At 41.7% G+C, this 26,883-nt stretch overlaps 1 protein-coding gene across 1 annotated transcript in view; it reads right to left on the bottom strand.

The window, feature by feature from the left end:
- LOC126234532 (brachyurin-like) overlaps positions 1-25,551 on the bottom strand; it is a 55,086-nt gene extending 29,535 nt beyond the window's left edge. Inside the window, exons 1-2 of the mRNA XM_049943228.1 lie at positions 25,445-25,551; positions 3,831-3,924 (exon numbers count right to left, since the gene is read on the bottom strand). Coding sequence (XP_049799185.1) covers positions 3,831-3,924; positions 25,445-25,492 — 142 coding nt within the window. The 5' untranslated portion in view covers positions 25,493-25,551. The remainder of the gene's footprint in view (positions 1-3,830; positions 3,925-25,444) is intronic.
- Between the last annotated feature and the right edge of the window lie 1,332 nt (positions 25,552-26,883).

Below are 26,883 nucleotides of genomic sequence, written 5' to 3'. Positions count from 1 at the left end.
GGAAGCTCTGGTTGCACTGATCATGCCTTTGGCAGAAGTGATTGTCCATACACCAATCTAGTTGGACAGAGTTTATGCCAACTTATTGCGCAGATATATTGTGTGCACCGAACTTGGTGGTCGTCATATCGAACAGCTGTTGCAATATCACAGCCTAAACAGACTGAAATCTGTTCATCTTCTTTCCTTTTAACATGTAAACGATCCATTTTCGGACATGGGTTCCTATATAAAACTTGATCCGCTAAGTCTCCCCTACAACGTCTAGAGGTGTGTAACATGACATGTAAAAAGCCCTGTAGCTATGACGTAGTAATAAGCACTTAATCCTTGTTGCTGATGATTGTATCAGTCATAAGAAGCAACGATGTGGCCATAGAAATTGCTTCGAAAATAAAGCAAACTGGAAAAAGTTGTTGAACAACAAAGACAATTGCAATTTTATGAATGAATATCCAACAGTCGCATATTTATCTTCAATAATAATCGTTTGACTACTCCTCTACATAACTTATTTAACGAACGGTCCCATAGCCTAGAAGCCACATCATTAGGTTAAACTGTATACCAGTCAGATTCCTCTCAGAGTATGCTGATAAAATAGCTCCATATTTAGCAATAATATACAACCACACGCTCACAGAAAGATACGTACCGAAATACTGGAAAATTACTCAAGTCACACCAATACCCAAAAAGGGAAGTAGGAGTAATCCGCTGAATTACAGGCCTATATCACTAACGTCGATTTGCAGTAGGGTTTTAGAACATATACTGTATTCGAACATAATGACGTACCTCGAAGAAAACGATTTATTGACATTAGTCAGCATGGATTCAGAAAATATCGTTCTTGTGAAACACAACTAGCTCTTTATACCCATGAAGTAACAAGTGCTATCGACAGGGAATGTCAAATTGATTCCATATTTTTAGATTTCCAGAAGGCTTTCGACACCGTTCCTCACAAGCGTCTTCTAATCAAACTGCTTGCCTATGGTGTATCGCCTCAGTTGTGCGACTGGATTCGTGATTTCCTGACAGGAAGGTCACAGTTCGTAGTAATAGACGGAAAGTCATCGAGTAAAACAGAAATAATATCCGGCGTTCCCCAAGGAAGTGTTATAGGCCCTCTATTGTTCCTGATCTATATTAACGACATAGGAGACAATCTGAGTAGCCGTCTTAGATTGTTTGCAGATGATGCTGTCATTTACCGTCTTGTAAAGTTATCAGATGATCAAAACGACTAGCAAAATGATTTAGATAAGATATCTGTATGGTGCGAAAAGTGGCAATTGACCCTGAATAAAGAAAGGTGCGTAGTTATTAACATGAGTACTAAAAAAAATCAGCTAAATTTCGACTACGCGATAAGTCACACAAATCTGAGGGCTGTAAATTCAACTAAATACTTAGGGATTACAATTACAAATAACCAAAATTGGAACGATCACATAAATAATATTGTGGTTAGATCAAACCAAAGACTGCGATTCATTGGCAGAACACTTAGAAGGTCCAACAGGTCTATCAAAGAGACTGCTTGAACTACGCTTGTCCGCCCTATTCTGGAGTACTGCTGTGCGGTGTGGGATCCTCATCAGGTGGGACTGACGGATGACATCGAAAAAGTACAAAGAAGGGCAGCTCGTTTTGTATTATCGCGAAATAGGGGAGATAGTGTCACAGACATGATACGTGAATTGGAGTGGCAATCATTATAACAAAGGCGTTTTTCGTTGCGACGGGATCTTCTCATGAAATTTCAATCATCAGTTTTCTCCTCCGATTGCGAAAACATTCTATTGGCACCCACCTACATAGGGAGAATTGATCATCACGATGAAATAAGAGAAATCAGGGCTTGCACGGAAAAATTTAAGTGCTCGTTTTTCCCGCGTGCCGTTCGATAGTGGAACGGTAGAAAGACAGTATGAAGGTGGTTCATTGAACCCTGTGCCAAGTACTTTATAGTGAATAGCTGAGTAATCACGTAGATGTTGATGTAGAAGTAGATGGTGGGTCATGACATTAAGGTTGCAACATGTACAGGACTGAATATTCCTTGTCTATGAACAAATGACGCAATTAGCGGATCGTCAGGTAAGCGGAATGTATGGGTCCACGGTTCGTCAAGGGTGCCATGAATCCAGATGAATGACAGTAGAGCTAGCGTATTCATCACTGTATTATAAATGCTATAGCCTGACGTTACAAGCATTGTTTTTTTTTCCTCTCCTTAATTTCTACCCTGTTTTAAGAAATTCCCGTTTTTATGACGTGAGATTGTTTTTGTTAGATACCCGTTTAACTGTCATACCTGTGTAGGTTTTCTCAAACTGTAGCCAACAGACGAAGCCCGCGGACATTATCAGCAGATATGAAATAATGAGCTGCAGTCCCTCAACTGCACCAAAAGAACTTTATTCCTCTACCGGTTTCGGTTCATAAAACCATAATCACTACTACAAAAATTATAATGGAATGCCATTGTACCGGTATGTATGCGTAAATCACCAACCTGACGCTCATTATTTCCGTATTTCAAGTTTGTGATCGTCATCTTCTGACATAAGTTGCTGCAATGATTAGCAAATGTTATGTGAACCAAGATAGAAGCCAGTTATAGTGAATTGCCTTGTACCGATATGTATGTGTAAATCACCGATATCCGACTTTCCCTCCAGTGATGATGGTTTTATGAACCGAAGCCGGCAGAGGAAGAAAGTTGGAAGTTTGGAAATTTGAGGTAAGTTACTATGGGACTAAATGGCTGATGGCATCGGTCCCTAGGCTTACACACTACTTAAGGGGTTAGGACGTCAAACGGGCCGACTTGGAGCAGGAGATGCATCACCATTTTAATCACCAGTGTCTGTACTTTTACAAATAAATTCACAAAACTTTGTCAGCATCACCAAGGAGGATTCAGGATTCACACTCATTGCAGTGGAAGTTCGAAAACAAAACAAAATAAATTTTTTTACGTGTCGAATTTCATCATCTTTTTCACTTACTAATGGCAGCATTTGTTGCTATAGGTACACTTTTCTCCATAAGTTAGAGAGTTTCTTCGATGAATTTTGTGCAGCATACATACCATACTTACAGGTGTATGAAATGCTAGAATTTATTTCATTTATGAAAAAACGAATGAGCTGTTATATTTTAAACTTCATGTTTCGAAAGAAACACAAATTTTATAGTTAATTACCTCAATTTTTACCACGGTTTTTAATAGATTTTGAAAATTCTAGAGTTTCATACACCTTTAAGTATGGTTTGTATGCTGTGCAAAATTCATCGAAGAATCTCTCTTACTTATGAATAAAAGTGTACCTACAGCAACAAATGCAGCCATTAGTAAGTGAAAAAAATGATGAAGTTTCACATATAAAAAAATTATTTCGTTTTGTTTTCGAACTTCCACTGCTATGAGTGTGAATTCTGAATCCTTTCTGGTACTGCTGACAAAGTTTTATGAATTCATTTGTAAAAGTATAGACAGTGGAAATTAAAATGTCCTGTGGTGCCTCTCCTGCTCCAAGTCTGCCCGTTTGACGTCCTACCCCCATTAATCTAACTTACACTAAGGACAACACACACAGCCATGCCCGAGGGAGGATTGGAATCTTGGAACCTCCGACGGGGGCGGGGAGTCGCGCGAACCGTGGCAAGGCGCCCTAGGCCACGCGGCCACTAAGGTCGGCAGGAATAACATTGTGTCGGTACAGCTGGTGGTTTGCCGTGCTTTATTTTAAGTACTTGACAGCTGTAGACTGTTGCTTCGAGAAAAGTATTAGCAGAGGCTGTAGGCGTGGACTCACCTTGGTGACTGCCTGACGGTCTGAGCACCACTGTGTCCATAGGCCTCTTCGCCCTGCCCGAGGGGAAGCGACGCACATAGCGCTGGGGGTCTCCCTGCAAACAACGGAAACGTACGATATTCAGCTACTCTGTGCATTGCGAAACTTATTCACTGCATGAAGCTCAAGTTAACATTCAGGGTGTATTCATGGGTCCGATTAATATCCGTTACTGAGGCCTAACAGCAGTATTACATTTTTTAAATGTCAATATTATGTGGCTTGCTGAGTGGCCAGGTGTCAAACCACAAATATATAGGTCCATGCTTTGATTTTGTCTTACTTAAATGTGATTTTCATCGCTGTCAGTGCCTGTTGTTTGGGAAACAAGTCAAATTATCAACGATTTGAATGTCACATAAAAGTGATGGATGAGTCGCGTCTCACATCGGAGAAAGCCAAAGATGTCCCAGCTCTTATTATATCACGACTAAATAACGAATCACTTCTCTACAACACGCATTTTCCCAGGAATGTTAGTACAGAGAGATATGCAGAAGAGCTCCTAATGAGCATGGAAATCAGGACATAGGGTCCTGGAAAGTGAAAGCTATCACACCTGTTTGCTCACTTGCTCAGAACATTGCCCGTGGGAGGCAAGCTTCCATTTCAAAGTTCCATTCCATTTCAAATATTTAATCTGTCAGAAGCTTACGGAAGAACACATACTTCCACTAAAGACTGAAAAATTCACTTTGTATTGGAGAGAATTATTGTTCTCTTTCGTTATTGAAATCATGTTAATACTATTTATAAAACAGGCACTGTTGCAGCTGAAAGTCACATTTGATCCGAACATTTCACTGTTACATACCCACTCACGTTGCTATTGTATGTGTTTTCTGAATCTTAATTTGTGTATGCTTTGCCAGAGATACCTTTATTACTTATTTTGTAGTATCATTGCCACAGATACTACTACAGCGCCGCGCCAACACAAGATTGCCGGCCCGTCGTCTGCCGAGCACAGCGCTCTCTAGCGGGCTGTGCAGTTCGACGGAACTGGAGTGTGCCTCGTTCACTCCTTACAAGGAAACCCCCCCATCGCACCCCCCTCAGATTTAGTTATAAGTTGGCACAGTGGATAGGCCTTGAAAAACTGAACACAGATCAATCGAGAAAACAGGAAGAAGTTGTGTGGAACTATGAAAAAAATTAGTAAAATATACAAACTGAGTAGTCCATGCGAGGATAGGCAACATCAAGGACAGTGGGAGGCTAAGAGCGCCGTGGTCCCGTGGTTAGCAAGAGAATCTACGGAACGAGAGAGCCTGGGTTCAGGTCTTCCCTCGAATGAAAATTTTAATTTTTTGTTTTCAGTGTATGTGAAAAACTCTTATGTTTTCATCACTTTTTTGGGAGTGATTATCACATCCACAAGAAAACCTCAATCGGGCAAGGTAGAAGAATCTTTTTACCCATTCGCTAAGTGTACAAGTTAGGTGGGTTGACAACATATTCCTGTCATGTGACGCACACATGCCTTCACCAGTGTCGTATAGAATATATGAGACGTGTTTTCCTCTGGAGGAATCGCTTGACCTATGACTTTGGGATCAAATGTTTTCGGTTCCCATTGGAGAGGCACGTCCTTTCGTCTACTAATCGCACGGTTTTGCGGTGCGCTCGCAAAACACACTTATTGCAGTGAACAGAGACGTCAATGAACGAACGGACAGATCAAAACTTTGCGAAAATAAAGAAAGTAAAATTTTCAGTCGAGGGAATACTTGAACCAAGGACCTCTTCTTCCACAGCTACTCATGCTAACCACGGGACCACGACGCTCCTGAGGTCGCATTCTCCGTGATGTTGCCTATGTTTCACATGGACTACTCAATTTGTATATTTTACTAAGTTTTTCATAGTTCCACACAACTTCTTCATGTTTTCTCGATTGATCTGTGTTCAGTTTTTCAAGGCCTATCCACTGTGCCAACTTACAACTAAATCTGAGGGGGGTGCGATGGGGAGGTTCCCTTGTTAGCTAGATTTCAACCTAGGCAAACGCACTTCCATAATCGGCCCTCAGCCACTTCTGTAATGTTGGCATTGATTCTCTGAGGAGGGCCCATCAGTCTTAGTCCCTGAGAATATGTTGTATTAGTTCATGGTATTCCATGTTTCGAGATTTAGTTATAGCCGCAGCTGCAGTCCTACAAACTACTGAACATAAGTAATTTTCATTGTACTATGTGTTTCTTAATAATAATCCTCCTCTCTAACAGTGTGCTGTACCGCATTTTATTGCAACCTGGACTCCTTTAGCTCCTATCAACTCGGCCTCGTACTTATGTGCATTTAGTAACGAGCTGAAAACACCCAAGCGTTTTGTGCCTCTAAAGAGTGAGACACAGTATATTTAATGTTTAGTTTCTAGTTTCCTGAAACAACTAGTTTACAGTTTCGACATATTTTGTAGATTCTTCTCCGAACTGTTTCACTTACTTGTAGAAATGGGAGTATGTTTATGCTCTCTCTCTCTCTCTCGATCTCTCTCTCTCTCTCTCTCTCTCTCTCTCTCTCTCTCTCTCGGTACTCCGATATGACAAAAGTCATGAGATAGAGATCTGCACATATACAGATGGCGGTAAGATCGCGTACACAAAGTATAAAAGGGCAGTGCATCGGCGGAGCCCTCATTTCTACTCAGGTGATTCATATGGAAAGGTTTCCGACATGATTATGACAGCTCGACGGGAATCAATAGACTTTGAACGCGGAATGGTAGTTGGAGCGAGACGGACGGAGCATTTCATTTTGTAAATCGTTATGGTTCTCAATATTCTGAGATTCACAATGGCAAAAGTGTTCCGAGAATACCATATCTCAGGTATTACCACTCACTGCAGACAACACGGTGGCCGATGGTATTCACTTAACGACCGATAGCAGCGGCGTTTGCATAGAGTGACAAGAATCTCTGCGCAAAATAACCGCAGAAATCAATGTGGGAGGTACGACGAACGTATCCGTTAGGACAATGCGATGAAATTTGGCGTTAATGGGGTATGAAAGCTGACGACCGACACGAGTGCCTTTGCTAACAGAGCGACGCCGCCTACTGCAGCGCATCTCCTGGGTTCACTTGGAACCTAGACGACTGAAAAACCGTGGCCTGGTCGGATGAGTACCGATTTCAGTTGCTAAGAGCTGATGGTATCGTTCGAGTGTGGTGCAAATCCCACGAAGTCATCCCCAAGTTGTCAACAAGGCACTTTGCAAGCTGGAGGTGGCTCCATAATGGTGTGGGCTGTGTTTACGTGGAATGGACTGGGTCCCTGTTACGTTTCACTACTTGGGGTCATTTGCAGCCATTCCTGGACTTCACGTTCACAAACAAAGATGGAATTTTTTGGATTACAATGCGCAATATAACCATGCCACAAACGTCCACGATTGGTTTGAAGAACATTCTGGGCAATTACAGCGAATTTTTTGGCCAACCAGATCGCCCGACATGAATCCCAACGAACGCTAATGGGAAGTAATCGACAGATCAGATCGTGCACAAAATTTGCATCGACAAGACCTTCGCAGTTATAGACAGCTATATAGGCCGCGTTGTCATAGTCATTTACGAGCAACACGTATTATGATATTGTTTTATACGCAGCACTTTTACTGTGAAATTAATGTTACGTTATCGTCTCAATACTTCCATGCCTTCACTTTTTGATATTAACTTATAATTGCGTTGCTGTGGATGCGTTGTAAGCGCTGAGTTTCTGTGCCTTTCTACAAAAATCGAAACATTTGAATTATTTTTCCTTCACACTATCCGTCGAGTCTATAACGTTTTAATTAGTAAATACCTAATTTTGCTGTACGTTTGCATCGTTAGTAATGATCTATTAATTTCGTAGCTTATATTTACGTTTATCCTTTGAGAATAGCTGTATCCTTGTGTGAGACTGCTTTTGTATATTGTGTTTCAGTTTGTTTCTTCTTTTCTTCTTTTCATACCGTATGAGTGATTTAGTACTGTTTCTTGCTTTTATGTTATGCTGTATTGCTATCGAACGTGAACACACTTTTGCTTACGCGTTTATTCCCTTCTTAGTTATAGTTTCCAACATAGATTTTTGCTACACTCATCTTTTGCTTATCTGCGTTGTAGTGGTCAGTTATACGTGATTGATAGTTTTCTGTGTTAATGTCATCTTCATGAGTGTGCGGATTGTGTATTTGAGTGACGCTTGTTTTGCGAGTATGAATTACTAATGTTTAGATGATTGTTTCCTTTATTCTGAGTTCATGGTAAACTTCGAATGTACGATGAATGGTTTGATATTGAGGATTACCTATCTGGTTTCTCCTGTCTTTACGTTGCAGCGCGTGCTGAAAAACTACTTCTGGACCTACTGGACTCCATGAAAACAGAGTCCTCTCGATAAGAATGTCGGAATTGGAAAATGCTACATTTTTCCTTAGGAAGGAAGTTATTTACACACTGATAAAAGAGAAATAGTGACAGTAGTAGTTATATTTCTAGTATTCTTTATTAGTGACATGTTGTTACGATGGCGATAAAAAAGGAAGTGTATTGACGTAACGAATAACGGCTTCCCAAATCGCTGTAATCGTGGATTTGTTTCTTATCTTCGGAATACATCGATTCCTCGCCAGAGAATCACGCAAATGATAAAGTGGCAGGCAATAAATTCTCCTCTTCCAAGAACTGCCGCCGCGAGAGCAGTATTTAACCGTTTCTGAAGTCAGTTTCTTATCTAAAGTTGTTTGGGTGCGGCCTGTCATCCCTCAAAGTTTGTTGTAGCACATTTTTTTCCAGATGGCGACTGTGTGGCTGACATGCAGTCACTGTGTATGCCTGGGCCTGTTTCCTGGAGCAGCGGAAGGAATCTTATGTCGCGCATGGAGAGGACGGCCTGCTGATTCTCTAATCCTCCTGAATTGGTTGTGGCTGGACCTGACTAGGCTGCTTCCGGAGCTTATGATTTCCGAAGATTACCGGTGTTTTCCGAAGCCCCGCTCTAAAGAAACTGGTGAAAGTCATGGCAGTTGGCAGCACCTGTCGAAGCTCTGCTAGCGGGAAAAGGAAATGGCCTATGAAACTGCTACTTTTTGCTCCTAATCGTGATCGGCGTCAAGGACTCATTGTGAAATTACTTCGTAGGTCAGATTTGGATTTCACGAAATCAAAGGCCAGCTGGAAACCTTCTCGACTGTAGGATGAGAGTCGTGGACTCTGTGGGGCGCAGTTGAGGCTTTAAATGTATTGCGCGAACGAAGATTCCTGCTACGGAAAACTGAGGAAGTTAGCAAGTGAATTTACGGCGCACGTGATCCGACTGAAGAGCGGAGCAGGTTTTAGGTTTTTGGGAGCAAGGGAGCGACTCTGTGGGCGAGGACTTGGTCTTTGGTCAGGGGCCTTACATCAGAACGTGGAGGCATCAGCTAGCTGGAGGTCGTGTTTGATAACAACTTGGCGGTCTTGGCGAGTTCTTACATAATTCAATAAATTCCAGTTGGTGCATTGGAGACTTGGAGTACGGTGTTTCTGCGTGTGTCCTTCTTTTGATGTTACAATGTTATGTAGGAGACGCTAGAACGCAGGTGTAGACAGGGTGCTTGTTTCCAATATGGTAGTCGGATATGAGAGGCTGTTGAAAGTATTTGCACTGGAAAGAGGTACTGATTAGTTGTATAGACGTAGTGACTATTTTAACCTTGTCTTGCTGGCTAAAGCGAGGCTCGTGACACTTACTTAGTCTGGTACAGGGCGTTCCACATAAAAACGGTACGCCTCGCGCCCGAGATTCCAGTAACAGTGAACTAACTAAAAAGGAATAGATAATAGTAAGGTTAAAAAATATGTAGTTGCCGTTTCATGAGAGATACTGAAAGTGGTGGCCATGGGAGTCCAGGCAACGCCGGCCGGGGTGACCGAGTGGTTCTAGGCGCTATAGTCTGGAACCGCGCGACCGCTACGGTCGCAGGTTCGAATCCTGCCTCGGGCATAGATGTGTGTGATGTCCTTAGGTTAGTTGGGTTTAAGTAGTTCTAAGTTCTAGGGGACTGATGACCTTAGAAGAAGTCCCACAGTGCTCAGAGCCATTTGAACCATTTTGAATCCAGGCAACGCTGACTTCGTATGACGACGTTACCAGCACCGCTCTGTAATTCTGCAGACAGGATGTTGTTGATGTCTCTAGTAATGTTTCGGTTAAGATCGAGTGTTGTGCGAGGAGTGAAAGCATACACTTTACTTTTTAATGCGTTCCATAACTAAACGTCACACGATGTTAAATCCGAGTACCTTGGGGGCCAGAGGGCTTCACTGACAAGTCTGTGTTTAAGGAAGACTGGCGATGTGGAACATGCTTTGGTTGGATGTGTCAGCGGCTGCCTGGAACACTGCATACAGCTTCCCTGCATCTGTTAACTGTGCATAGAAAGAGTCAAAGATCTCTAGATATGTGGTACTGTTTAAGGTGTAACTGAAAATTATGAGCCCAACACTGCGCACGTACCAACGCACAGCAAACACCTATCCTCTTTGAGTGGAGAGGTTCTTCATGCAGAATATGTAGGTTGTCGTGCGACCAGTATCTGAAATTCTGAGAGTTTACATAACGTGACAATGAAACCAGGTGTCATCTGACGTGACGCAAAGCGTGGAGTCCAAATAAACGTTAGTAATTGACGTTGACAGCCAGTTGCAACAAGTCACCAGAACTAAAGCCATCAAAGCCAGAATGGAGGTATCAACGAATGAAACAAAAAGTGCAGACTCTGCAAGGAAGCTGAGGAAAGAATTGATCATATCTTGAGCTGTTCCGAAAAGATCGCTCAAAATAATTACAAATGGAGGCACAATGATATGGCACAAGTCATCAACTGAAACCCGTGCTAAAATCACCACCTGCCACTGTCAAGGTACTCATGACACCAAAATCCAGAGAATGTTCTCGAAAACGAGCAATTCAGACTACTGAGGCACTTCAGACAGATCGCAATCAGGAATACAGTACCATCAGACGACACTATTGTCGATAAAATGAAAGTGTGGATCATTAAGATTGCCGTCCCAGGTGATAGCAGAATCGACGACAAACAACTTGAAAAACTAGGCAGATACGACGACTTGAAAATTGAGCTTCAGCGACTCTGATGCAAACCACTGAAAGTGTCCCTGAGGTTTTCGGTGCACTGTTAGCAGCGCAATGGGTTCTGAGTGAAGAAACATTTGGAAACCACTGCCATTGTTAAAATATTTACCTTCCAACTACAAAAATCCACTTTATTTGAGTCTGAAAGAATCATCCACTGATACGTCAAGAAGTCCTAGATGCTTGGGAAGTGTCCGACTAGTGATAAAATACGAAATGCAACATAGTGAACTAATTTTGTAAACGAGATGTATTACTCTGAGTGGCAAACTGGTAAGAGAAGTTAGTTGTATTAGTACTACTACAATTAACTTCTCTTACCCGTTTGCTACTCAGAGTAATGAAGAAAATGACTGTCAACCACTTGCACAAATAACCTTGCTCAACGAACCTCTGTCTCATACGCAATACGTGTCCTACGTCAGTCCCATACAGAAGTTATTTATCTCAACCGTCTAAGTGTATCACTTCCGTATATCTAATAACGAAGCAGGTGTCGCCATTCTGCGGTATCAGCTCATACAGATGAAGGGTAACTGTAACCTTTGTTTCAGTCGTTCATTTTAATCTCAAACTTTCCATCGTGCCTTTATCTCGCCCAACCTATCAGCGCTTGGTATACATTGCGCACTACTCACTGATATGTAGGAGATGAACACTTGTCTAGAGCTGTTCCCGTCTGGTTTATGAAGAAAACGCAGTTTACATCAGTTTATTTGTTAAATTGTAATTATAGGTTCGGGCAAACCAGGTCATTTCCAGTTGTACACCAGCAGCAGCCGGTGGTGGCAATCTTTATCGTGCTATTTGCTTGTAAAGTTACATTAAATAGAAACATTCTGCGACACAGTGCCAACCCTCTGTGAATTTTCTTAGATCACACGTTGCCACTGTTTCTTTGGCTCCACGAAATTCTAACGCTTTTTAAAGATTCAGGAGAACGACGCTGGGTATGTTCATCTAAAATGTGTGCGAATAATTAATTTAATTATCTACATAACTATTAATTTATGTATCCGTTGCTAGTCAAAAATGAGTAAAATGAGCAACGATTCTCTCTGTATGCTTTTCAGTTATCGGGGCAGATGTGCGTTAATTACTAATTAAGTTCTTGCAATATTGTTGTTGCCTATCTTTCTCTTATTTAGATAGCCATTTTACACTGCCAGTGGAAGATATAAGTAAAGTTGTTTGCGCACATTTTACAGCACCTTCTCAGATAAGAATGTATAATAATAAAGCCATACGTCTTAGCGATGGTTAATGGATGCAACCAGATTGGAGTATAAGACGTGCAGTTGCGCAGCTTCGCGAATAGCCTTCGAATGAGGTAAACTGGATGTAGTGAATTCGCACTGCAGAATTAAAGTCTGCTGCCCTCTAAGTTAAATGTGTGGCGGTCCCACTAGGACTGACTAATAATATCGTATTTATCCCAGTCACTGAGGTGAAATAGAGAAATAGAGATTCTACTACCGCCTACGCCTTGCTATACCGGTGCAGAAGAAAGAATATTGTGAGTAGAGGAGTGAGGCATGTTGTGCAGTGTGATAGACCAACTATTCCTGAGTCGGTAGCTTACTGCACTTTGTTTGGTTAAATGGACTACGACACTGACGTAAGGAACACAGCTGGTTCCACAACCTTTTCTGTAGGGTCAACGAATTGTACAGTATTGGGATCTAAAGACAGATTGTGGTGGAGAAGGAGTAGATCATAAAATACGTTGCAGTAGAATTATAAGAAGTCCACCAACAAAAGAAAATAAAATAAAATTAAAACCAGGACATATGAGGGCGTTTAAGGAGACAAAACAGAAAATTATGTTTTCGTGCGATATGATGACAGTGACAAACAACAGGGAAGAAACTGTAAAATCGGTTCAAGATTGCTATGAAACTGTATATTTCAGTAGACGTATCAATAATACAGATATTTAATACTGAAAATAATGACTTCACGTTGTGACGCCAGATGAGGTGTGTAAAGTCAGTCGAAGAATGAGAAAACGAAAGGCACCAGGATATGATGTTTCGATACACATGGCTAAATCTGGAGACAACGTAATACAAAAGTAACAAAAAAATTATTTACATTATTTCTGGGGAGGAAGATAATTTTTCAGAACTGCAACAATGGTGCAAATATTCTATTTCGCCTTAATGGAGAAAGACATGATATAAAAAACTGTACACCTGTCAACCCCCTCTCCATTGTGTACCAGATACTCACTAAAACATCTTTTATTCACGTAATGAAACAAGCTGGATTTTTGCCACGAATGCAGCACAAATGGAGGATTTTCAAATCGTGCAAGATAACTGTGAAAGAGCTTTCGAATCAGTTGTAACAAAGTTTGCACAGAAAGACACTCGATACACTGGGCAAACTTTCAAAATATCTCTACACTGAAGAATTCACTATCTCATCGACAGTATATGGACACCTCTTAGTGGACATTAGTATGGGGCGTGTCCGCTCTTCGCCTTTATGACGGCTTGAACTCTGCTGGGGAGACTATCAGCGAGGTGTCATTGATTGACTGCTACGGTCGCAGGTTCGAATCCTGCCTCGGGCATGGATGTGTGTGATGTCCTTAGGTTAGTTAGGTTTAAGTAGTTCTAAGTTCTAGGGGACTGATAACCACAGCAGTTGAGTCCCATAGTGCTCAGAGCCATTTGAACCATTTTTTTGTCATTGATTGTTTGTGGAGGAAAGGCAGACTATTTTTTCTCAAGCGTGGAAAGAGGAAGTAGTGATGTTAGTCGCCATTATAATTCATCCCAAAGGTGTTCCACTCGATTTGAGTCGGGGCTATAGGCAAGCGAGTTCATTTCAAGAATCTCAGTGTCCACAAACCATTGCTCCACAGAGATTGCTTTATGAGTATCGTCCCCGAACCGTAACACTGTCTCCTCAGTACTTCAGTTTTGGTACTGCAGGTAACGTTCTCCAGGCATTCACCGTATCCACACCCTTCCCTCCGATTTCCGCGGAGTATAGCGTGAATCGTCCCTTCAAAGCACTCGTTTCCAGTCATCCACCGTCCGTAGCGTCGCTCTTTACACCGTCTCAAACAGCACTTCACACTGAGTATATTAATGTGTGACTTGGAGGAGTTACTCGACTATTGTACCCCATGCCTTTCAACTCGGTGCGAACAGTCATTACGCTACCTGCACTGCTGGTAACTTCGGAACTCACGCGTGATTTTCTCCGATGGTTTCATGTGAGTTTTTTACAACTCACCTTCGCAATGCTCGACCGTACCTGTCTGTCGGTATCTGAGGTCTTCTTGTCTGTGGTTGTTCCTTCGCGTTTCCACTTCACAAACACACCGCAAAGGGTGTAGTTGTGCGGCATTAGAACAGCTGAAACTTTCTTGATGGAATTGTTACTCAGGTAACATCCAATGACTAGCTCGAATTTGAAGTCACTAATCTCTCCAGACCGTCGAATTTTGCAGTTACTGTTTCTCTACTGACAACACCATACTCTGCATACCATTTTATACATGCGCGTCTGTCTTCGTGAGATCTGGTGGTCAGTTCCGCATTACAAGTGTTGTCATACTTTTCTCATTAGATAGTGTATATTCCTCACTGCAACAGCTCCAATTAGACTTCCTCAGAATAATGATACATTCCAGATAAGGTGTTAGAAAAGGAAATTCTTGCACTGAAGCGCCAAAGAAATTGGCCGTAAACAGACAGAATACGGCGCCATGGTCGGCAACGCCTTTATAAGAGAACAAGTTTCTGGAGCAGTTGTTAGATCATTTACTGCTGCTATAATGGCAGGTTATCAAGATATAAGTGAGTTTGAACGTGGTGTTGTAGTCGCCGCACAAGCGATTGGTCTCAGCTTCTCCGAGATAGCGATGAAGTGGGGATTTTCCCATACGAGCATTTCAAGAGTGTACCGTGACTATCAACAATCCGGTAAAACATCAAATCTCCGACATCAATGATGCCGGAAAAAGATCCTGCAATATCAAGACCAACGACGACGACTGAAGGGAAGCGTTCAACGTGACAGAAGTGCAACCCTTCCGCAAGCTGTTGCAGATTTCAGTGCTGGGCCATCAACAACTGTCAGCGTGCGAACCATTCAACGAAACATGATCGATAGGAATCTTTTGTTTTTACATCCTTTTGGCAGGAGATCTCTGGGACGACGGCTGTTTACTATCGTGACAAAATAAAACACATACAGCCGTCCTTATGATTTTATTTTATTTTGTTGCTACCAGTTTCAGCGCTTCAGTGCGTCATCTTCAGGCTGTTTTAGATGCGGTGCAGGTTGATATGAGCCCCATACATAACACACCAGTTTCCAGCATTACTGGATACGCAGATCATGTGTCAGCACTCCAACCATCAACTGCCAACTGAAGCGTTGAAACTGGTAGCAACAAAATAAAATAAAATCATAAGGAAGGCTGCAGGTGTTTTATTTTGTCACGATCATTGATATGAGCGTTCGGAGGCGAAGAACCAGTTGTGTACCCTTGATGATTGCACGAGACAAAGCATTACGCCTCGACTGAGCCTGTTAACACCATTGGACTGTTGATGACTGGAAACATGTAGCCTGGTCGGACGAGTCTCGTTTCAAATTGTATCGAGCGGATCGACGTGTACGGGTACGGAGACAACCTCATGAGTCCATGAACCCTGCATGTCAGCAGGGGACTGTTCAAGCTGGTGGAGACAATGTAATGGTGTGGGGCGTGTGCAGTTGGAGTGATATGGGACCGCTGACACGTCTAGATACAACTCTGATAGGTGACACGTTCGTAAGCATCCTGTGTGATCGCCTGCATCTATTCATGTCCACTGTGATTTCCGAGGGACTTGTGCAATTCCAGCAGAGAAATGCGACACCCCACACGTCCAGAATTGCTACATAGTGGCTCCAGGAACACTCTTCTAAGTTTAAACATTTCCGTTGACTACCAAACTCCCTAGACATGAACATTATTAAGCGTATCTTGGATTCCTTGGAACGTGCTGTTCAGAAGAGATCTCCACCTCCTCGTACTCTTTCGGATTTATGAACAGCCCTGCGGGATTCATGGTGTCTATTCCCTCCAGCACTACTTCAGACATTAGTCGAGTCCATGCCACGTCGTGTTGCTGCACTTCTGCGTGCTCGCGGGAGCCGTACACAATATTAGGCAGGTGTATCAGCTTCTTTGGGTCTTGAGTGTATATCGAAGAAGGTATCGGATCACTGGATTTTCTGTAACTCACCTTCGAGTTACTTTTGTGATCTTTGCTCTCAGTGCAGAACAGAGGATGAACAAAGAAAGTTTGTAACTAGGTCTGAAATACATTATAACAACACTGAAATAGTGTATCAAATGAATTTTGTGTTTAAGATAGCTGAAACGATGTGTGAATGGACAGGAAAGAAACAGAAGAATAAAAGTGCTTGTGATGAATAAAATAGGTTAAAAAACCTGGAACCTAGCTTTTGCAATCCCGTAAGGGGAAAACTTACTCTCTGTTTGCATTACCATTTTTTCTTTATGGTAATTATTATAATTACAATAGTTTTGTGTAATCAACCTTCCTGCTGATTCGATACTGTTCTTCAGTAATTTCTTTCCTTGCTGACATCTTCACCTCAGAGTAGCACTTGCATCCAACGTCCTCCATTATTTGTTGTGTATATTGCAGTCTCTGTCTTCCACTACAATTTTTGCTCTCCGCAAATGCATCAGGTACTGTGGCCCTATGTTTGATACTAAGAGACTTCTTTTGGCCACGAATGCTATCTTGTTGAGTGTTATCTACTCTTTATGTCCTCTCTGCTTCGCCTATCATAATGACTTATTTTGAAAAACATATCAAAACGTCAGGGGGCTGGGGAATGCATATTGTGTATTAGGGTACTACTGGGAGGGACTAGGTAACATGTTAATCAGTGAACAGACTGAAGTGAAAGGCATAATTACGACTTACACGAAAAGTGGCAGTCACACAAAAACGAGCACAACAGACAAAACTTCTTAAGTGCAAGAAAATTAATGAAGAAGACACTCAAAAGAATCAACAAAGCCGAAGAAGACCAACTTCTCTTTCAGATCCAGAAGAAAAACACAAGTAACTTTTATAAGTTTAAACGAAAAATAACCAGATACAGCCCACCGGCCCTACAACTCCAAGACAAAAACGGAAATATTCCCCACAACAACAGGGATAATAGTAATGCATCTGACGAGCGGGATAATAGTAATGCATCTGAAGAATCCCCCCATGAACCATGGACCTTGCCGTTGGTGGGGAGGCTTGCGTGCCTCAGCGATACAGATGACCGTACCGTAGGTGCAACCACAACGGAGGGGTATCTGTTGTGAGGCCAGACAAACATGTGGTTCCTGAAGAGGGGCAGCAGCCTTTTCAGTAGTTGCAGGGCAACAGTCTGGATGATTGACTGATCTGGCCTTGTAACATTAACCAAAACGGCCTTGCTGTGCTGGTACTGCGAACGGCTGAAAGCAAGGGGAAACTACAGCCGTAATTTTTCCCGAGGACATGCAGCTTTACTGTATGATTAAATGATGATGGCGTCCTCTTGGGTAAAATATTCCTGAGGTAAAATAGTCCCCCATTCGGATCTCCGGGCGGGGACCACTCAAGAGGACGTCGTTATCAGGAGAAAGAAAACTGGCATTCTACGGATCGGAGCGTGGAATGTCAGATCCCTTAATCGGGCAGGTAGGTTAGAAAATTTAAAAAGGGAAATGGATAGGTTGAAGTTAGATATAGTGGGAATTAGTGAAGTTCGGTGGCAGGAGGAACAAGACTTTTGGTCAGGTGATTACAGGGTTATAAATACAAAATCAAATAGGGGTAATGCAGGAGTAGGTTTAATAATGAATAAACAAATAGGAGTGCGGGTTAGCTACTACAAACAGCATAGTGATCGCATTATTGTGGCCAAGATAGACACAAAGCCCATGCCTACTACAGTAGTACAAGTTTATATGCCAACTAGCTCTGCAGATGATGAAGAAATTGATGAAATGTATGACGAGATAAAAGAAATTATTCAGGTAGTGAAGGGAGACGAAAATTTAATAGTCATGGGTGACTGGAATTCGTCAGTAGGAAAAGGGAGAGAAGGAAACATAGTAGGTGAATATGGATTGGGGGGAAGAAATGAAAGAGGAAGCCGCCTTGTAGAATTTTGCACAGAGCATAACTTAATCATAGCTAACACTTGGTTCAAGAATCATAAAAGAAGGTTGTATACCTGGAAGAATCCTGGAGATACTAAAAGGTATCAGATTATATAATGGTAAGACAGAGATTTAGGAACCAGGTTTTAAATTGTAAGACATTTCCAGGTGCAGATGTGGATTCTGACCACAATCTATTGGTTATGAACTGCAGATTGAAACTGAAGAAACTGCAAAAAGGTGGGAATTTAAGGAGATGGGACCTGGATAAACTGAAAGAACCAGAGGATGAAGTAGGTAAAAAGACGAGGGCTAATAGAAATCCTTGGGTAACAGAAGAAATATTGAATTTAATTGATGAAAGGAGAAAATATAAAAATGCAGTAAATGAAGCAGGCAAAAAGGAATACAAACGTCTCAAAAAGGAGATCGACAGGAAGTGCAAAATGGCTAAGCACGGATGGCTAGAGGACAAATGTAAGGTTGTAGAGGCTTGTCTCACTAGGGGTAAGATAGATACTGCCTACAGGAAAATTAAAGAGACCTTTGGAGAGAAGAGAACCACTTGCATGAATATCAAGAGCTCAGATGGAAACCCAGTTCTAAGCAAAGAAGGGAAGGCAGAAAGGTGGAAGGAGTATATAGAGGGTTTATACAAGGGTGATGTACTTGAGGACAATATTATGGAAATGGAAGAGGATGTAAATGAAGATGAAATGGGAGATAAGATACTGCGTGAAGAGTTTGACAGAGCACTGAAAGACCTGAGTCGAAACAAGGCCCCGGGAGTAGACAACATTCCATTAGAAGTACTGATGGCCTTGGGAGAGCCAGTCATGACAAAACTCTACCATCTGGTGAGCAAGATGTATGAGACAGGCGAAATACCCACAGACTTCAAGAAGAATATAATAATTCCAATCTCAAAGAAAGCAGGTGTTGACAGATGTTAAAATTACCGAACTATCAGTTTAATAAGTCACAGCTGCAAAATACTAACGCGAATTCTTTACAGACGAATGGAAAAACTGGTAGAAGCGGACCTCGGGGAAGATCAGTTTGGATTCCGTAGAAATGTTGGAACACGTGAGGCAATACTAACCTTACGACTTATCTTAGAAGAGAGATTAAGAAAAGGCAAACCTACGTTTCTAGCATTTGTAGACTTAGAGGAAGCTTTTGACAACGTTAACTGGAATACTCTCTTTCAAATTCTGAAGGTGGCAGGGGTAAAATACAGGGAGCGAAAGGCTATTTACAATTTGTACAGAAACCAGATGGCAGTTATAAGAGTCGAGGGGCATGAAAGGGAAGCAGTGGTTGGGAAAGGAGTGAGACAGGGTTGTAGCCTCTGCCCGATGTTATTCAATCTGTATATTGAGCAAGCAGTAAAGGAAACAAATGAAAAATTCGGAGTAGGTATTAAAATTCATGGAGAAGAAGTAAAAACTTTGAGGTTCGCCGATGACATTGTAATTCTGTCAGAGACAGCAAAAGACTTGGAAGAGCAGTTTAGCGGAATGGACAGTGTCTTGAAAGGAGGATATAAGATGAACATCAACAAAAGCAAAACGAGGATAATGGAATGTAGTCAAATTAAATCGGGTGATGCTGAGGGGATTAGATTAGGAAATGAGACACTTAAAGTAGTAAAGGAGTTTTGTTATTTAGGGAGCAAAATAACTGATGATGGTCGAAGTAGAGAGGATATAAAATGTAGACTGGCAATGGCAAGGAAATCGTTTCTGAAGAAGAGAAATTTGTTATCATCGAGTATAGATTTAAGTGTCAGGAAGTCGTTTCTGAAAGTATTTGTATGGAGTGTAGCCATGTATGGATGTGAAACATGGACGATAACCAGTTTGGACAAGAAGAGAATAGAAGCTTTCGAAATGTGGTGCTACAGAAGAATGCTGAAGATAAGGTGGGCACAACTTGACTAGAAGAAGGGATTGGTTGGTAGGACATGTTTTGAGGCATCAAGGGATCACAAATTTAGCATTGGAGGGCAGCGTGGAGGGTAAAAATCGTAGAGGGAGACCAAGAGATCAATACACTAAGCAGATTCAGAAGGATGTAGGTAGCAGTAGGTACTGGGAGATGAAGAAGCTTGCACAGGATAGAGTAGCATGGAGAGCTGCATCAAACCAGTCTCAGGACTGAAGACCACAACAACAACAACAACAACAACATCATCTGAAGAATATTTCAGAGACTTCTCAACTATGAAGACCTTGTAGAAAAACTGTACGTAAGTACCTTAAAATTAACCAATCCAAACTTAGAGCCACACATCGTCGAGGAATAACGAACAATTACAACGAATCTCAAAAACTAAGACCTCGGGAGAAAACCATGTCACAGCTAAACTTGGGAAAAATGTCGACCAAAATTCCATGGAGTCCCACCAAAACATCTTTGAAGAAATTCGGATAAATGAAAGAATTCCAAGTGATTGAAAGAAGGCCCTCATCTACCTACTTCATAATAAAGGGTCCAAAACAGACCCCAGCAACTACAGAGAGACTTCTTTCTTAGACGTAACATACGAGATATTCTCTGGAGTCCTACTAAACAAAGCAGAACCGCAACTCAACCATCACCTTGGAGAATACCAAGCGGGTTTCAGGAAAGTAAGATACTGTCCAGAACCTCCAAAAACCTCATGGTTTATCAAAAATCAAAATCACTTGGTATTACTTTCATTGACTTCCAAGAAACATACGACTCAACAGAATTGGATTCCCTCACCTCTATAATAAAGGTAGAAACAAAGTCACGAACCGAATCGGCGAAAACCTTTCCAACATATAATTCAAAGTTAACGGGGGAACTGTCCGACCCTTTAGACATAACAGTGGAGTATGAAAAAAGAACTAACTTCCTCTCTCCTATTTAACTGAGTCCTAGAAGAAATAGTCAGCGATTGGAACACAAAGATCCATAGTTTAATCCGACAAGAAACAAGATACAAAGGCCTTTGCAGAAGATGTGGCCCTTCTAACCGAGACCTGAAAAGATGCCAAAGAACAGGCCATCAGTTAAAAAGGCTAAAAGAAAACATATGTCTCAAAATATCCTTCTAAAAGACTAAAATAACGACAAACATAAAAAAACACACAGAAACTTCCTAAAATGGGAGAACTTAAACAGGTATCGTTAAAGAATTCAAGCGGCGCGGTGTGGTCGCGCGGTTAGAGTCGCCATGTCCCGGATTGCGCGGCCCGTCCCGCTGGAGGTTCGAGTCCTACCTCGGGCACGGGTGCGTGTGTTGTTCTTAGCCTAAGTTACTTTAAGCAGCGTAAGTCTAGGGACCGATGACCTCATCAGATTGGTCGCTTAGGAATTCACACACATTTGAACATTTTTGAAAGAATTCAAATACCTTGAAGAATGTATCAGGTGGAATGTCGTCGAGAAAAAACCGACGGATTCTGATAAAATGAACTAGCTTTCCAACACATCAAAAACACATATAACAAGACGTCCCACTTATGGAATACAACAAAAACTCCCTATAAAACGATAATCAATCAGAAGTCGCATAAGCAGCCGAATCACCATCTATCATCTGCCAGGGCCCAATTGAAACATTCGAGGTGAAAGAAATCAAGATAACGACAGAAATCCTAGGTCCAAAATTCCGTAACAACAAATCAATCCAAATCAAAAACGAAACCCTTTACCAAAAAGCCGAAATCTCTCACACACAATAACTAAATAAAGTATTGATTGTTATGGACAGATCCTTGAAGTGAACTCAACAGACAACCAGAAATTTGTTCACTAATTCGAAAAAAAAGTTTAAGGGAACAGAGGAGGGTAAAAATACTCAAAGATAAAACTGAAATAAAACCAGAGGCAAGAAGGATGGTTACAACTAAAAAATCAGAAAGAACGAAACAGTACTGGGCTGAAAGTAAGGCTCAGAACATTAAAAAGTGCTTAGTTTAACGTATTCCGAAGGCCGGTGAAACAATAGAAGAAGAAAATGAAATGTAGGCAAAAGTGAAATAGATGATCCAAGGAAATTCGTTGGCGGATCCCAAGAAGCCCTCGTGTTGTCTATTGTCGGCCCGTAATTGCAACATCATCCAATTTGACAAATTATTTCACTTTGTGTAATGATATGACCTATTGTCTAAAGGGATTTCATTCTATTTTCATGCAGTTTTTGCTTTGACCACTGCCGCCTAATCTTTTTGCAGGGGCGTTGATGTGGAACATCTTGTCCTCTGCTAGAGATCTCACCGTATTTGTTCGACCACAGATGGAGACAAAGGAGACTTGCAGGTTCCGTCATATTTGTCTTCAGCCACGGTTTATCACAACCCTTTCTATTTCGCAACAGCTTAATTCACGTCATCGCCATTCTTTGTGTAAGAAGTCGTTTGTATGATTATTCTGTACCGACAGCATCTTGCGTATGCATTGTAATGTCACCTTCCATTCACGTTATGTCGGGTTTCCTTCCTGACAGTAGAGAGTTAGTCCACAGCTCTGGTTGAACAATGAGCATAAAGAGTTGTCCAACAGAGTTGAACATAACGGAGTTCTGGATGCCAAATGGAGTGAAATTTTGCTGCGGTGAAAGTCGTCTGTCCAGTCATGACTTTCCAGCCTCTAAGGGATGCAATATAACCCACAGCAAATCTCCATGTGTGGAAGTAGAAAAAAGCCAGTAAAACCAGCTGTGTCGTGGGTGCTGAAACACACACTTCATCTGTGTAACACCTTCTGTCCCACAACACTGTTACAGGTGCGACATTCCATGCCTCTCTGTGCACCATTATATCCAGCATTGTGGATTGTGGATTGATTTTATACGAGGTTCGTCAGAAACAGTTTGAAAAGCTTGTAAGGGTGTTGCAGGGTAGGCTGTACTGAGAAAAAACTGTCAAGAAAAAAATTCGATACGTTGTACCGTTTCCGAGTTAATAAGCATTGAAGTTAGGTAATCAGGCTGCTGCGCACAGAGACGGTGTCGCAAAATGTGTTTTCCTCTTGGATTCCTAAGTCCGAACAAAATTACAATAAAAAGATTGGACATGGGACGGTTGTCAAGGATCGAACCCGAGCCAAAGGATCACTATGAGAACAGCTGACACTAGTTGTATCTGGCGGGCCGCTTGAATTTGCCTGACTGGCTAACTTGGATGTTAATTAATTTGGAAAAGTCTCAACCAATAAAATTCTTTTCTTAACACATATTTCTCATCACAGCATACATTGCAACACCCTTACAAGCTTTTCAGACTGTTTGAGACCACCCTCTATTCTACTCTAAAAAAAAAAATGGTTCAAATGGCTCTGAGCACTATGGGACTTAACAGCTATGGTCATCAGTCCCCTAGAACTTAGAACTACTTAAACCTAACCAACCTAAGGACATCACACAACACCCAGTCATCACGAGGCAGAGAAAATCCCTGACCCCGCCGGGAATCGAACCCGGGAACCCGGGCGCGGGAAGCGACAACGCTACCGCACCTATTCTACTCTGCTCAAGATACCTAGAACTCGCAAGAAATGGTGAGACAATAGGGAAACTGTAGTTTTTCATACATTCCACTTCTAATTAGATTATAGTTTTAGCGTAATGCATGTGACAATAATATGGAATGAAAACGACATCCATGCGCACAACACCTACTTTCAATAAAAAACAACTTTTAGTGAAATAATAGTGTGTGGCACTATCTTGTTTCCTGCTTCACATCATTTATGGAGCGGAATTCCAAACGCCAATATTCGTCCACAGATTAGCGGTAATGTTCAGGCCTTTTCCTCCAGACGGTAGAAACACCTTCTGCATTGTAACTGATTATCTACTTACTGTGTTTTTTATTTTATTTTTATTATTTGGCGTGTTTTTTTATCGTGCTGCAGCAGCTTTGGACAACTACAGAAACCAAATACGACGACTCTCTGAAAAGCAAAGTCTCCGATTTTCATTGTGTGAAAACTCTTAAAACTTTTTATATAAAACAAACGTTGTTAACATTCTGCATCTTTACTTTTCACGTCAACACATTCGCAACCCTCTGCCGCTAGAGGGCCCCGAATTGTTGGTGTAATAATGCGATGTGTAATGTAACAATTTCGGTCAGTGAGAAACGGCATGCTGCAATCGATTTTATAACTGCAGAAAACGTGCCTCCAATACTGATCCTTAGAAAAAGCAATGCTATATACGGTGATGATTGTATCGACGTCAATAATGTACGATGTTGGGTTATTCGTGCTCACTGCCATCTATCTTACTCTATACAGTCCCGACTTGGCCTTATCCGATTTTCACCTGTTTCAAAACATAAAGGACACCTTCGAGGCCTTCATTTTGGTAGAGATGAAGCGGTGCAAGGAGAGCTGCAATTGTGGCTCCGTCAACAATGTCAGACATTCTACAGTGACTGCATCAACAAACTGGTCTCTCGTTTAGAGAAATTTGTTCCACACCAGGGGGACTACGATGTGGAATAAATATGTAGACACGAAGAATAATGATGTTGAATGTCAATAAAGTCTGTATCATTTAAAAGGCTTTAACAGTGTTACATAAAAATTATTTTTCAGCACGCTTTCGTTTACAGAGAAATCATAATATGAAAAGTTTGAGCAGTATATCCACATAGGTACGATACTAGTGGGTAAACAACCTTTTTGGTTCTGTACTAGGACCTCTAGAGTTCCTTATCAGATTGAGTGGAGGCTTCACCAAATAGTATTTTTGGTATGTAATGGTATGAAATGTTGTTCTGTTAGATTGGTTTCTATTTATCACTGCAATTTACTTATGGACCAAATCAGAATTATTACTGATTACTGTTATATGGTAGGTTGCAGAGAAAGTGTGTGTGTGTGTGTATGGTGGGTATGCGAGCGGAATAGTGTGTGTAATGAAAGAGAGGTGATTGTTTACATGTCAAATTATTTTCAACATGTTACACAACTGTAAGTCGGCTAGGAAAATTTTCTCTTATTTATGTTAAAGAGTTTACGAGAGATGGCACTTCACTTTGGTTTTTGTGAGGCCGTGGAAAACTTCAGACATATTCTTTGTTAGGGAAATGAGTCCTATATTAGCCTGGGAAACGGAGAGGGTTATATCAGAGTTTATATAACCCCCACGATAACAATAACACGATTTTTACGCGTGTCCTGATTACAAATATATCAGTTCGCTGATGTATCACGTCGGTGCGTGTATTCTGTATAACACTTCGTGAATCAGTAATAGACTTCCCACTCACCTGCGCCACCGCCACTGACAGGAGAACGCACGCCAACAGGAGTTTCATGTCTAGTCAATGAATGGAGCAACGATGGAGTCGATCAATTTATACACCTTCTGAAGAGCACCAACACAGTGGTTTTTGAATGTAGCTCGATAAGATTATTGCCACATTTATGAGGCGCAGATAAGAGTTTGTCGTCCCTGACTGGTGAAATACTGTGTTAAAGTGCTTAAAAGCACTTATTTTGAAATCTCAGTTTCGAGCTCGCTCAGAGCATGAGGCTGTCATACATTTTCTATCCTGATTGTGCAAGTGGAAATTTTCATGGAAACTAGGTGAGGTGAACAATTTCTGCTGCGCTACGATCTGCAGCTGGTGATAGATTGTAACCTGTTTCAAGTGTAAAGTAGCATCAATATGGAGTAACCACCAGTCAAAAAAAAAAAAAATGGCTCTAAGGACTATGGGACTTAACATCTGAGGTCATCAGTCCCCTAGATTTAGAACTAATTAAACCTTACTAACCTAAGGACATCACACACAGCCATGCCCGAGGCAGGATTCGAACCTGCGACCGTAGCAGCAGCGCGATTCCGGACTGAAGCGCCTAGAACCGCTCGGCCACCACGGCCGGCTAACCACCAGTCATTTGTTACTGAGGGGACCTAGGAATTCTGGTCGGTATAAAACAGAAAGGAAGATTAGTGTATAACGTGTCGTTGACTATGACGAAATTGGAAGACATTCAAGTTTTGGACACGGTTGGGGAAGGAAACATTCTGTCTTCAAAGAAACAGTCCAGGCATTTGTCTTCTTAGAAACCTAGGAAGAGCTAGTCCTGGATGACTGGAGGAGGATTCGAAATCTGATCCTCCTGCGTACGGGAGCTCTGTAAGATACCCGCAGCGCCGCCTCGGTTACCTTCTCGCCCTGAAGCCTGACAGAGCTAATCACAATACTCGTTAGTCTCGAAACCCACTTCCGCCGTCGGAGTTACACGGACAACGGTTAGTGTCCAGAACGTATGGCAGATTAGAGTATTCTCATGTGGTGTACAAGAATATTTCGAAAGCTAAATATAATCAATTTACACAGTAAATAATATGCATCGCAAAGGAGTGTATTACTAGTTTCTTTCATCGGGCGAGAGCATCTTAAGGTATTCACTGTCCTGATGGCAGTATGCTGAAGATGCACATCGAACCCACACCACTTTGTATTCGCGATGGTGTCGAGTGGAGCTTTAAAACTTTAACATGTTGCTACCAGGGCATGGAACACTTGAAGATCCTCTTGACTTGTAATGAACCAGTCTGCAAGACAGAAATATTACTACGCTGTGTCACCTCGAGGTCTACTCGTGAATGTCGCGCACTGTAGGCGCAAAGTCGCGAGTTCCAGTCCATTCCCTTCTTTATTTTTTCATCAGCGTTTCGACTGTCTTCTAAAGGTAT

This window comes from Schistocerca nitens, chromosome 2, assembly GCF_023898315.1.
Source record: "Schistocerca nitens isolate TAMUIC-IGC-003100 chromosome 2, iqSchNite1.1, whole genome shotgun sequence".
Lineage (NCBI taxonomy): Eukaryota > Metazoa > Arthropoda > Insecta > Orthoptera > Acrididae > Schistocerca > Schistocerca nitens.
Note: the sequence above shows the minus strand (reverse complement) of the source record. Positions and strands in the feature narration are given on the sequence as shown.